Source organism: Pongo abelii, chromosome 4 (genome assembly GCF_028885655.2).
Source record: "Pongo abelii isolate AG06213 chromosome 4, NHGRI_mPonAbe1-v2.0_pri, whole genome shotgun sequence".
Taxonomy (NCBI): domain Eukaryota; kingdom Metazoa; phylum Chordata; class Mammalia; order Primates; family Hominidae; genus Pongo; species Pongo abelii.
In genome coordinates, this window is record NC_071989.2 from 62,175,093 (window position 1) to 62,189,444 (window position 14,352).

Below are 14,352 nucleotides of genomic sequence, written 5' to 3' on the forward strand. Positions count from 1 at the left end.
AATTGTAGTCAACATAAACTAGTTAATAGTTTTTCTCATATGCAAGTATAACAAACAGAAAAGTTTCATTAATTGTAAGCCACTTTTTTCATACCACATTATTGAATTTTGTTACAATTGTTTTGAAAATAAAGCTATTTTCTTTGGGTTTTTACAAATTATATATTTTACTATTTTTATCTTATACATTCACTTTGCTCACATCCAAGACTCAATTTAAGAAGACTGAGGCTATAATTTGCCATAAGTGTCCAGTCTATGTTTCTAGCAGTGACCACAAGGATCTTTTGTAAGACTCAAACTGCCTTTGAAGTTTTGAGACAGTGTAAAGCATTGCTCCTCAATGTGTGGCCCAGGGACAGATGGTGCTGCATCACCTGGAGCCTGTTAAAAAGACAGATCTCAGGGGCCACTCAAAACTATTCAAGTCAAATTGTAAGTTCTACAGCATCCTCAGGTGATTCATATTGCATTGAAGTTGAGAAGCACTGCTCTAAAGCTTACCTCTTGAAATAAAATGTGTGCTTGGAATAGAGAGGGAAAAAAAATCAGCCAAACCGCTGCAACATGCAAAAGCAGAGTCATCTGCATAGTTTTAAAAAAAAATCGTAATAGGAAGGTTTAAATATTTTTAAAGAGTAAATATGCTGAAATAAATATGCTGCAGTTATAAAGTAAGTACACGTTGGGCTCACAGACTGCCATCGCTGTACAGATGGCAGAGTAATGCAAAGATAGGGTGGAAAGTGTGTGTGTGCTGCCATAAATAGCGATGCACCAGCAACTCCATTCATGTCTGCGGCGCTCTCTCACATGCCTCCCTGCCCATCGCAGTTGTGCTGAGCCGTCTCAGGAGGGCAGCTCACTGCAGCACAACCATCAATAAGTGTGTCTGCTATATATCTCACATTAAAATACAATCTTGGAGAACTGAATGTGGGAATTGCAGCTACTTGGGAGGCTGAGGCAGGGAGGATCCTTTGAACCCAGGAGTTCAAGGCCAGCAACATGAGACCCCCCTCCCAGCTCTTAAAAAATAAAAATAAAATGTTAGAGAAAAAGAGCACTAAGTTTTATTTCTTTGTTTTTCACAGAGCAGGTTAGGAAATGCTGTTAAAGACCTGTATTAAAGCAATCATTTATGTCCCATAGAGTTAACTGGAAAATACTTTTATACTTACTTTTTAAAAAGTACTTCTTTTTATTTATTCTACATCACTTGTTAAAAACTACAAATTGCATTTTCAAAAACTCCTTCCTGATCCTATCATAATCTTTTAATATTTTTAAGGTGTCAATTAAAGATTGGACATCATCTTACACAAAATCAGGGCCTAATTTTCATTTAGGAACCACTACAGCCTGACTTTAAAGAAAATGGGTGTACTAAACTGAACTTTTGGTTCTATGCAAAATTAAATCTAAGACTCAAGTTGCCAAGAGCAACTTTACTATAACTTTTACTATGGCTCTGGCTCTACCGCCCTCTGCTGGATGATCCACCTAACTACATCACACAAATCATTCCTAAGAGAGATCTTTACTGTACCAGGTGCTCAGTAACTGTGTAAGATGTCTAAATCACTTATTTCTCAAAAAAGGCTGAAAATATATTGTGACTCTATACATCATATCCAAAGGACAAAAATGTCCACAAAATAAGTCACTCATTGAATATCTGCTGTTACTTTCATTCAAAGATGATAAAAATCAATTTCATTTTACCACCTGTTCAAAAATACTTGAAACATAAATAATTTGAATTTCCTATTTCTTAAGTGAACTTACCTAGCAATCATGTAAATTCACGGCTTTAAAGTGACCATGAAACACTGCAGGCAATCTGATTAAAAGCTAATTTTTTTTTTTAGATTACTCTTCTAGTTACTTGAAGCTAAGTTACAGAGATAGAAAAGCTACATATCAGAGTGATAGTAGCCCCTTAATATCTGAACCACCAATTAACTCTGCCACTCCTAAGTAAGCAAGGGTCAGTAAAGATCCTATCTAAGTCAAGGGCAATGCACTAAAATCTTTCAAGGCCATTCCATCCCAGTTCTGGCATGCCCCAGGTTAACTCCTTAACCTCTCTATTGGAGACTTTAAAAGCATAATAGTCTCAGTTCCAAACTTAGAATAAAGCCTACTTAATGAAGGCATGATTCTTTTAAAACATAAAGAATGTTCTATGTTCTTTAAAAACATCATTACCCTCAATAAGGAACTTCTAAAGAAATATCTAGGAAAGTCTTGAAATCCACATATACCTATCAACATTGCATATGACATAACATCCATTTAACAACCTATGTCCAAAATCCTACAAATGTCTAGTGACCCAGTAACCCCATGATAATGTGCTTTCAGATATAATGCAACAGCCAACACCCACCCCTTCTCTCCAATGGGGACAGGCTGAAGCTTGATGGCAAGCCAGAGTGACACTGAACTGTGAGGGTAAGGCTGAGACCAAACAGGCAACCCGAACCCGGCAGAGGAAGTAGGCGGAGGGTTTGTCTGCCCTTCCAGTATCCTTCTGGCCCAATCTCTCCAGACGGACTAATGAACAAGCATCAACTGATGTAACCAGGTGATTCCTAAAGTCAGTGTGGCTGTCCTGTGGGTCCCAGCCACAGATAAGATGCAGAGTGTTCCCCTAGGTATTTTAGGTTGGCAGAAGAAGATCACTGGGTGGGTGCCTGGCACAAAACAGGCATTCAATAAATATCTGTTGAATAAATGGGTTCCTTAGGTAAAAGATGTTTTCACTACATATAACAAATAGGATTACTAGGTTTCTTATTTGTCCCAGACATAAGAAAAAAATTCTTCAATCTAAGTGTCTGAAAGTATAGCTTTTGTTCTTAATATGCATAATGCAAATTTTGTGATGATGCCAACTGCCCAAATTTTGCCGGTATTTTATTATTTTATGAGCTACGTGTTTACTTGAAATTTGCTGAGAATAGACCTTAAATATTCTCACTACACAAAAGGGGACTATGTGAGCTGAGGAATATGTTAATTAGTTGGATTATGGTAATCACCTCACAATGTATATGTGTATCAAAAATCACATTGTATACTTTAAATATATACAATTTTTGTCAAGTATACCTAAATAAAGCTGGAAAAAAAAATTTTAAGAACTATATGGGACTTATATATACAAGTCTATCAAAATACTATAAAGCTTAACCAATTAAAAATTGGGGCATCGTTTACCTAAACATTTCAACACAAACCACCTTGTTGCTAGTTAGCTTTATGACAATTTTGTGCTGATTTGTGTATTGACACAAAATTAACAACTAATAAAAAACAACAAAAAGTTTTCTGGTAAGATTATAGATTCTGAAATCCCAGAAATCTCCATAATGAGAACTATTTTAGGCAATTTAAAAAAAAAGAAAATACTCTTTTTAAACTTTTGAAATCATGGGTTTTAGTTTATTTTTAATATATTTCTGAAAATATATAATATCAAGACTGTCTGATAATGATTTTTTAATACTTTCCAATTCTGCCAACATTCCTGTCATGCATCCTTAATAACAATGCTCTCCCTGAACCGGGACCGGGGGGTGAGGTGGGGTTGGTGGGGGAGTATGTTTCTGAGCTAGTTAAAGTCACTGAGGAGGGCCCCCACCTCAATGTGTGTTGAGTTACAATTAGAAATTAGTCATGGAAGGACATGTCTACCACAGATATCTTTCCTCACATTTAAATTATTCCATTTCTTCCTACAGTCCTCCTTCTATCTTTAGTTCCACTTTAAATAACCCTTCATCCTACATACCCATTTATCTTGCTTCCTTTTTCTCCCTTTTGTCCCACTAGTATAACATAAGAGATTATGCTTTAGTAAACTATCCTGATGTGGAGAGAAAAAAATCAAAATGTGATCAATAACAATAGTTTAACAAAGTTAAGATTGCATGCTCTAAAAACATAAGTGATTAATTGTTGGATGCCCAAAAGCACTCTTTGTTTCCTTTCCAAGATGATGACTCTTCATATATTTCCTAAAAAACAAAATCATAACAGGTATTAAAAATAGACCATTCTAATATATGAATATAAAATATATTTGAATAAATCAGACAAATGAATATCACATCTATTTCAATGGCTCCTCTTTTAACAATCATGACGAGAGACATCATGGGCAAGGTTACATAGGGGAAGATAGAAAGTCTTTAGTTTTAAACATTTTTTTTCTTTCCAAACATACCTACTACTTCAATATTTCTAAATATGCTTTTCCAAAGGCAAATATCTTCATTAGCTGTTGAATTAAGTGATCACCTCTCAGAAGTTCTTAAACAAGTCTGAGCTGCCCTCTGGTATGAGCTGTTCTTTGACATATGCACTCTACCTACCTGCCACCCTTCCCTATATCACAGATGATCTCAAAGCACAGGCCGAGACTAGAACCAGACTAGAAGTTACATAGTTGGTGGAAAGGAGGGGTAAGGAGAACATATCACTTTCTCTTCTCACTCTCTAGTCACATTCCATTTCTGTAGGGAAAAGAATTCAAATTCAACTGTCCTCTGAACTCCTGCACTTCCTCGGACTCTCTATGGACAAACAAAAGCAAAATACGAAGACCAGCTAGTCCTCAAAGCATGAAAACAAGAATATGCCCCAACTCCTGCTCATTACCTGTATTTCTGGGGTTGCTCCCATCTACTTTCTGTCCACTGACTGTGCACCCTTTCCTCCCTGGTAAAGAAAGCTACTCCTGCCTCCCAGGCTTGCAGCTGATCTTAGAATGCTCTTCCTACCTCTCCCTCTCTGGGGGCCTGCCTCCCGTTCTATCAAAATTGTGTCAGCCTGGTTCATAGGAAGGGAACAATATATCTGAGCTTCACTAAGTTTCCTTTCACATATTCTATCCTCTAATCCCTAGTATTCTCTTATAACAGTGGGCTTCAATTTTATTCTGAAAACATGGTCACCAAATTTCCCAGGCCCTGGTTATGAGTCCAACTTGCTTATTTCTACCACTGACTGAGGCAGGTCCCCTGGGAAAGAGGGGAGAAGTGCCCTTTAAAAGCCTTGGCTCTCTGCTCTGGTCTTTTGATCTACTGAGCTGTTCATTAACTCCTCAGCTTTCTGTCAACCACAACGCTGTAGGCAATTCTAGACAATTCTAGATATTGAATGTGCAACCACAGAACAATCCCACTGTTAATGTTACTACACTAGGGGAGAAACTAGGGAGTTGGGCCTTTTCATCCCATCAGAATGCTCTATTTAACCAGAGAATTACTTGCCCTTATTGCCAGAAAACATGCCAGAAGTTCCTATTTCTGTTTTTAAATCCACTCACTGCATTTTCTCAGAGGGAGCAATATCTCACCTTTTTTTTTCTTCCCTAAAAAGGACCTCTAGGAAAAGCCTCTTTCACTTTAAAGAATTTCTATTTTAGCCACTACCTAAATAGCTAATGCATTACTCTCATTCTTCAACAGAAAGACCCTCTAATTCAAGGGAATTACAATCCAAGGGAAATAACTTCATATATGAACCCCTCCAACAGTCCAGACTAGGAATTCTCACTGTTACCACTCATTGAGTCTTGCTGTGTGCCATGCATTCTTTGGGGCACATATTTTTCATGCTTAACAAATCTTGGAAAGAAGATATTTCACAGATAAAGAAAAGAAGATACTACAGTAAAAAGTCCATAAATTTGGGGGGGTTTATCTAAAAATTCCTGAGAAAAATCAGGTCCACATGCTAAAATGTGTTATTTTCTTAACTTACCTTTTTCCATATGGGCACCTTGGCTTTTAAAGTATCAATGGCATAGCTCACAGCTTCAAGAGATGCAGCTCTGTGGGCTGAGGACACAGCAATGATTATGCTTGCTTCTGACACTGGAACCAAGCTTTAACAAGATGAAGGGAAAAAAAATCACCATCATCTCTGAATCTACGTGTTAAAGAATCTGCTAGACAGATGAAAAAAAATCCAGGTATGCAGTCTTGGAATTATACTGTAGTTCTATTTTACGTAAACATAGTTAGAAAAAAGTAATTAATTGCAGTAGCATTCAGCAGAGGCAGCAGATGAGGCTGATGCTACAGCTAATTTGTTAGAATCTATCCACTAAACCCTCCTGATGGGCACCAAGGAAAATCCTTTCATTGACACAGCAAACATCTGACTCAACAAGGCACAGTGCCAAGTAATGCCTAGAAATACGAAGTTATGTCCTAATGAGTATAATACAAAATTTAAAATAATACATATCAAGTAATAGGAGTGATAATATTAACCATTAATAAAACTACTGGTTATTAATAACAAACTAGTAACTAACAGAGTATGATAGATACAGTCTCAATTACTGGCTTCTTTTTAAACCCAAGAACTCTTCTCTTTTTAGGGGTACAAAAAGGCAAACCACTTTAATGACTTTCAGAGGCATTTATATCAAAAAGAATCTGTCACAGATTGTCATAGGGCCTGTAAGTCTTGGCACAGGTGCACCTTGTTACAGCAACAGAGGCAACAAGAGCTCTCCCAATATCAAAACCCACTAGGCAGTCACTAAAGGTACTAACAGCCATCCCTATTGTCCTCCAAAAATAATACATGAATATTCTTCTCATGGTAACATAGAATTCCTAAGAAAGATTCAAGAATCAGAGTTAGTACAAAGATGGAAAACAATTATACTTAACTTTTAAAGTGATAAAGAAATCATACCCAAGTCTATGGAACACTGCTATGTGTTTGACTGGCCATTTCTGCCTAATGTCACTACAAATCTTTCTGACTTCATTTTCCGCCATGGGTAGATATGCTTCATATTCTAAGCTAATGACTTTTTTCCCTTCAAAGTTATTTCTTGTAGTCCCTTTAAAAATTAAAAAAAAAAAAGAAAGAAAGAAAAAGAAAACAATTAAAATAAGGTTTTTCCCTACAAAAGAAATAGCACGTTAATAAAAAAGGAATATTTTTAATAGTAAACAAGCAGCATACCAATTCTTCTAAAACTACTTTGAAATCTTCTAAAAACAAAATTTGATTAGGAAAATAAAACAGATCATCACAAAGATGATAAGGAAATAAAACAGCACTGATTAAGCAAGCTTATTAAAAACACTCACCTGGCAAACTGGGCAATATTCCTCTTCTGACTAACAGATACTTAAAAGGAAAATATTTATGTTCCCAGGACTATCAAGTACATTTTTACCTTCAATTTTGGAAAATCTAGAATTCTCTCTCCTAACAATGACTTTTATTCTACTTTTCAAAATGCCTTGTAATTTAATATAAGTTAATTTGAAGGTTACTAAAACAAAACAAGAACTAAAAAAAAGTCTACCCACCAACATCGGTAATCTTGGCTTAAAGTTCAGTATTTCAAACTCCTCCGTTAACACTGAACATAGAAAGCACATGCTAATTTCTATTGTCTTATACAGTGATAGATGCAATGAAAATTACAACTCACCTACAAATAGGGATATTGCACCACAGAGCGGAGAAATCACCAACTGTGAGACTTCATCTACTGAAAGTTTCTCGGCAGTAAAGTTTATAACATCTTTAGATTTCTCTTCAACTTCATCCATATCTTTCCTGGAAATAATACGTTAACAAACCTTAACAAAAGTCCTAGGGGTAAAACACTCAACAACTTATAGGCTCTTTCAATTTATATTTTTTTCTACATTATGTCGATGTAAAAGGAAGAGGCTGTGGCACAAAATATAAAGAGTTTACATGAGCCAAATGAAGGACAGTGGCCCAGGATACTTCCAAGATACCTCGGGGAGTTCCCTTGGGGAGCACTCCCTCGGCCTTTGTTGCAAGCAGGTTTGTAAAGGCAAACGGAACAAAAAGTGGGCTGATACAATGATACAAAGTTTCACCAAGAATTCTCACTGGCATACAGAGATAATGTTGATCACTGATTGGCTGTACACTGTTGAACTATAGGGTGGGTACAAGTTAAGAGTGTCCAGCATATGGATGTTATGGTTTCTTAGCTTCAGCTAGTCTGGAGCCCTCATAGTAAGTGGCTTCAAGGGACCAGTGGCTCACACCTGTAATCCCACCACTTTGGGAAGCCGAGGCGGGTGGATCATTTGGGGTCAGGAGTTTGAGACCAGCCTGGCCAACATGGTGAAACCCCATCTCTACTAAAAATACAAAAATTAGCCAGGTGGTAGTGGCACACATCTATAATCCCAACTACTTGGTAGGCTGAGGCAGGAGAATCGCTTGAGCTTGGGAGGTGGAGGTTGCAGTGAGCTGACATTGATCGTGCCACTGCACTCCAGTCTGGGCAACAGAGTGATACCCCATCTCAAAAGAAAAAAGAAAAAAAAAGGTAATGATGCAGCTTAAGGGGGAGTGACATGACTGCCATTTCATTCCAGTGCCTTTCTGTGCCTCTTAATGTTTTATCTGACGGGCTCACATTCCTCAGATAAAAAGTTTCTTTTCTTTTTTTCCCCACCATTAAATGTGTTAGGACGCATGATCTGATCTAAATGATAAAGATAAGCAAGTGTAAAAATTAACAAAACTCAATTATGTGTATAAATATTCATAATGAATCAGGCATGACATAAAAAGTAATCCATTATTAACATGATCACTAAAATATAATCTATCTCAATGCCAATATATTCCAAATTCTGTAACTGCTATTCATATCTCCCATCAAGATACAGTGGAGGTATTGCCACTTTCACCTACATGCCCATCCCCCCTCACCACTATGGTACCAAGCACCACACCTAAAGCTGCCTTTTTCTTTATCCAACAAAAAAGGGAGTACAGAAGTGACAGTGATTCTACTGGAACTGGGTTCCCTTCACAAACTGGCAAAACCCCAGGTAAGTAACTGAGGAAATAAGGGAATGAACTGCACACTTATTTACTAGGTATTGTGCAAAGCCCTTTGCCATGCATTTCTCATTTAATTCCTCAAACATTACTACATACTCACTAAGGGCCAGAGACTAGGGCCAGGCACTAGATATCAACCAGGGGAGAAAGAAGCTCAAGCTCCTTTCCTCAGGGTGCTTACATTCAAATAGGAGAAACAAAGCATTACAGGAGAAACTCAGAATTACAAATAGGGATAACTTATGGAAGTAAACAGGCTTCAGAGACAGAACCTGGGGTCTGGGGCAGATTTCTCTCAAGAGGCTTTACAAAAAGTTGCGACCTGAAAGATAAGGAGGAAGTCTTGTAAAGAAACCAGGGCACAGGCCCCCAGGCAGAGAGAGGGAGTGGCCAATGCCAAGGCACTGGGACAAGAAAGGGTGTGATGTGCTCCAGAACCTAGAACGAACGGAGAGAACTGGGCAGGCTGAGGCTGGACAGGTAGGTAGAATCTTGCAGGCAATGAGGAATATAATTATTAATCCTGTAAGGTTTCATCTGAATTGAAAGACGAGAGAAAGAAGGCTCAGAGAAGTTAAGGAACTCAGTCAAGGTGCTGAAATTCCAACCAAGGAGTACTAGGTAAGCCAACGTTCTTTTTCCTATCTCCTTTCCACCACAGAAACAGCACAATTCTTCATATACCACTGGATTGCAGGATTTTTCATCTGCTACGCAAGCCACCTAAGTGTCTTCCACATCTTTTTCTTGCAATAAAATATAGGTAATATAAATATGGCCTATGAGCTTCAAACCATACTGAGTTCCCACAACTTCTGATTTTACAAGACTACTAAAACCTAGCTGGCAGGTTTTAAAAATGCATAATACCAGTCCTGCGAAACACATTCAAGTAACACACAATGCTATTGAGTAATCTTCGTAACCTTTTCAAAGAACAGCTGTAATTACCACAAATACCCCTTTAATGGCAGTCTATAGTTTTCTGAATAAATTCCAAATTCCAAAAAACTGCATTTTTAGGACCTCCTGAAATCATGGTGGTGATATGGTGACCACAGTTTCTAAATAGCATTGAGATACATATCTGACAATAGATTCTCCTATTATTTCCAGATAGTAGGACTGAGAAAGAAGCCTAGTGTTGACATGAGAGGCAATCTGTTTTACAGATTGATTCTTCATTTCTTGTGGCATTGCCCTCCAGGAGGGTGGGGAAAAAAATGGGTGAAAAAAGATAAAAAGGCATCCTTGGCTTGTTCCTTTCTTTAATGGAACCAAGTTTTTGCCATTAAGTATGATATTTACTCCTGATTTTGAATAAAAATCCTATCAAATTAAGAAAGTCTTGTTTCATTCCTAACTCACCAAGAGTTTTTATTCAGGGATGACTGTTAATTTCTACTGTTTGTTCTTCAGCTGACAATAAATTAAACCTCATTCTGTCTGTACTTAAAAGAAGCCTGATCTCTCCACACTATACTGAACAATGTTCTTGTACATTATCGTACTTGAATATGGACTAAGTTGTTTAGAAAGATGACAAGGTAGCATGGGTCAAAGAGCCACCTGCAACACAGCCATAACAATAAAGCTATTCCTTTAGTCCTGGGCAACGGTTAGCTTTCTTTTCAGGCATTATTAGCTGTGCAATTTTTCTACATTTTCCATGGCCAGGAGAGCTATTATCTAGTATTAGCAAGTGTGGTTGGAAAAAAGTACACAGATAGTCCAATAATATGAGTTCAAATGTTGTCTTTTAAAAACCTCTTGAATCCTCAGCAAAAAAGAACAAAGCTGGAGGCATTACGCTACCCAACTTCAAACTATACCACAGGACTACAGTAACCAAAACAGCATGGGATTGGTACAAAACAGGACACATAGACAAATGAAACAGAACCCAGAACCCAGAAATAAAGCTTCACATCTACAACTATCTGATCTTCAACAAACCTATAAAAACAAGCAATGGGGAAAGTATGCCCTATTCAATAAATGGTGCTGGGATAACTGGCTAGCCATGTGCAGAAGACTGAAACTGGACCCTTTCCTTATACCATATACAAATATTAACTCAAAATTGATTAAAGACTTAAATGTAAAACCAAAAACTAGAAAAACCCTGGAAAACAATCTAGGCAACACCATTCTAGACATAAGAACAAGCAAAGATTTAATGACAAAGAAGACTCAAAAAGCAATTGCAGCAAAAGCAAAAATTGACAAATGGGATCTAATTCAACTAAAAAGTTTTTGCACAGCAAAGGAAGCTATCAACAGAGTGAATAGACAACCTACAGAATGGGAGAAAAAGTTTGCAAACTATGCATCTGACAAAGGTCTAACATCAGCATCTCTAAGGAATTTTTTAAAATTTATGAGAAAAAACAACCCCATTAAAAGTAGGCAAAGGACATCAACAGGAACTTTTCAAAAGAAGACATACATGTGGTCAACAATCATATGAAAAGAAAGCTTAACATCACTGATCATTAGAGAAATGCAAATCAAAACCACAATGAGATACCATCTCACACCAGTCAGAAGAGCTATTATTAAAATAACAGATGCTGGCGAGGACGTGAAGAAAAAGGAATGCTTATACACTGCTGCAGGGAGTGTAAATTAGTTCAATCATTGTGGAAGACAGGGTGGTCTAGAGACTGAAATACCATTCAACCCAGCAATCCCATTACTGAATATATACCCAGAAAAATATAATCGTTCTGTCATAAAGACACATGCACACGTCTGTTCACTGCAGCACTATTCATAATAGCAAAGACATGGAATCAACCTAAATGCCCATCAGTTGTAGACTGGATAAAGAAAATGTGGTACATATACACCATGGAATACTATGCAGCCATAAGAAAGAACAAGATCAAGTCCTTTGCAGGGACATGGATGGAGCTGGAGGCCATTATCCTTAGCCAACTAATGCGGGAACATAAAACCAAATACCAAATGTTCTCACTTACAAGTGGGAGATAAATATTGAGTACACATGGACACAAAGAAGGAAACCATAGACACTGGAGCCTACTTGAGGGTGGAGGGTGGGAGGAGGGAGAGGATCGAAAAAATAACTGATGGGCACTAGACTTAATACCTGGGTGACAAAATTATCTGTACAAGAAACCGCCATGATACAAGTTCCCCTGAACTTAAAAGTTAAATAAATTCTTTTTAAGTTGGCTCTTTTACTTATTAGCTATGTGATTAGCTATGTGATCATAGGCAAGTTTTTTAAGTCCTCTGAATTTGTTTTTCTACCTGCAAAATATAGATATTAATATGTCACTGTGCCTGACACATAAGATCTCAATAAACCATGTTAAACGAAACACATCAAACTGATATGTTTATTGTAATTAAACTGCTTACAATAGACTTGACGCAGAAGTGGTGCTAGATATTCATAAATCTGTTGGCACCAACGAAGAGTTGCTGCATCAATAAAGATTTGGTACAGAGAGACTTACAAAGAATATACATTAACAGCAAACCACATACACTTTATCATCTGTATGATCCTTCCCCACACGACTGATTAAGAAAAACAAATCTCACATACCTAGATGGCTCAAAAGCACTATCCTCCACTAATGGGGGGGATAATGGCAATTTCGTCTCCAGGTTGAAGCAGGAGGAGCTGATCTCCAAGCTCGACATATTCTTGACGAACAGCTAATATTATCTGATTTCTAACGTCAGCCAATCTAAAGGGGAAAAAATATGACTCAAAGTATCAACGCTATGATAGACCTCAAATCGCTTCAGCTGCAATTAGAGATATCACATAGATATAATTATATAAAGCATCACTTGCAAAATTACCAATTAAATTTACACATAGTATATGGAGAAAGGACATATCCACTGAAGAACATACTTATACACCACAAAGATATGTTGAACTGCTGTCAACTCTTTATTGGATGTTGTATGCCTTGGGGAATTAAACAACAAAAAAATGCACAAAAAACCCACCAGACTGGAGGCAACACTCAAACCAGGTCAAAAGAAAAGTTTCCAATCAGTACATGGCCTTTCCAGGGTCCTTCTCTCCATGTGTTCAAGCACAAGTAGAGCTGCCCACAAACTATGCCTGTACACATTATCCTACTCAAATATGGATTAAGTTGCTTAGAAAGATGAAAAGATAGCATAGGTCATAAAGCCACCTGCAATACAGCTTTATTAGCTGTTCCTTTATACCTGAACAATGGTAAGCTTTCTTTTCAGGCACAGTGAAAATGTATACAAGACCAGCTATCTTCCTCCAGGTAAAGCAGAATGGGAGACCCCACTGTGTTTCATTGATTATCAGGCCACTATAAGAGCAACTTAAAAGATATGAAATCATGAAGTGGTTTGCTTTTAAACACTTATTGTGGAGTATCTTTTACACAGAACTAGGACTTCCAGGTTAAACATCTATACAAGCTTAAGTGACACCATTAATATTCCTGAATCACCCTCAAATAAGTCACTTTTAAATTTTGTTCCAAAAAGAACTTGAAGTGGGAATGACATAACTAAAATTATAGGTTTTTCAAGAACCAGAAAAAAAATTAAATATTACAAAAACTCAAATTCAGCAGCATCTAGGATTTGTTGTAACTCATTTTTCTTTTAATCTTAGAAATTTCTATGTTGAGCTCTCTAAAGAGAGGGGCAGAACAAAATGTTTAAAGCACACATTTTTAACAGAATTTGTAACAATTTCATTTAATGTTATAAAATTGCAGAAGTGACGTGTGCAGTGTTTTGTAAATTATCAAAGAGAATATAATCATGCCCCTCTGGGGTTCACTGTGTTTTGGGGTAAAATATCTTTAACCTTTCTTTAAAATACGGTGCACATTTAGAGTTTTTCAGGTGTTCCAAAAAAATACAACTAACGATTCTTTTTGACATTAAGCACGGAAATCGAAATTAACCTTATTTTAACTTTTATCATTTATGTATTTTGAAAATATTTAAGTGTTACTCATATGCATTCTACAAATTTTTAACTACCCAGGATGTCGAGTTTCTATCTCCTTCCACAGCTGCAACGCTTTTATTTCTTGCGGCACAGAAATGGTCTCTGAACGAACTCCTGTTATTTCAGCACTTTTTGCAAAATACAATACTTCAACCTGAAAGTAAAGAAAATGCTTTTAATAACAACTCATACTCGTTTTCTGACTGCCAATGTTGAGCAGTTTTCTCATTTTCCAAATGTATTGCTTTAATAAAAGACAAATTTTATAAGGAAAATTAAATAACCCATAAAAAATTTCAGTATACCTACAAGTTCAAATTCTGAAAACTTGTTGTTTTAAATACAGTTCAGACTAATTTCTGGATGCCTTTTAGTTTTACAAACTTAAGTGTGCCATCATTAAAATCCTAAGTATTTATCTTCTAGGAAAACATGTTAAGCCTGCCTTAATTGACATAAAAGTATAGCACCTT

General features: G+C 36.9%; 1 protein-coding gene across 2 annotated transcripts; it reads right to left on the minus strand.

Moving 5' to 3' along the window:
* Positions 1-1,053: 1,053 nt before the first annotated feature.
* Positions 1,054-14,033, minus strand: MOCS2 (molybdenum cofactor synthesis 2). Of its 2 annotated transcripts, XM_024246670.3 has the most exons (6): positions 13,912-14,033; positions 12,464-12,608; positions 7,478-7,605; positions 6,724-6,874; positions 5,776-5,899; positions 3,420-4,025 (listed from the first exon to the last, which is right to left on the minus strand). In XM_024246670.3, the coding sequence occupies exons 2-6, from the start codon at positions 12,559-12,561 to the stop codon at positions 3,960-3,962; spliced, it is 567 nt and encodes a 188-aa protein (XP_024102438.1). In that variant the 5' UTR covers positions 12,562-12,608; positions 13,912-14,033; the 3' UTR covers positions 3,420-3,959.
* Positions 14,034-14,352: the final 319 nt, after the last annotated feature.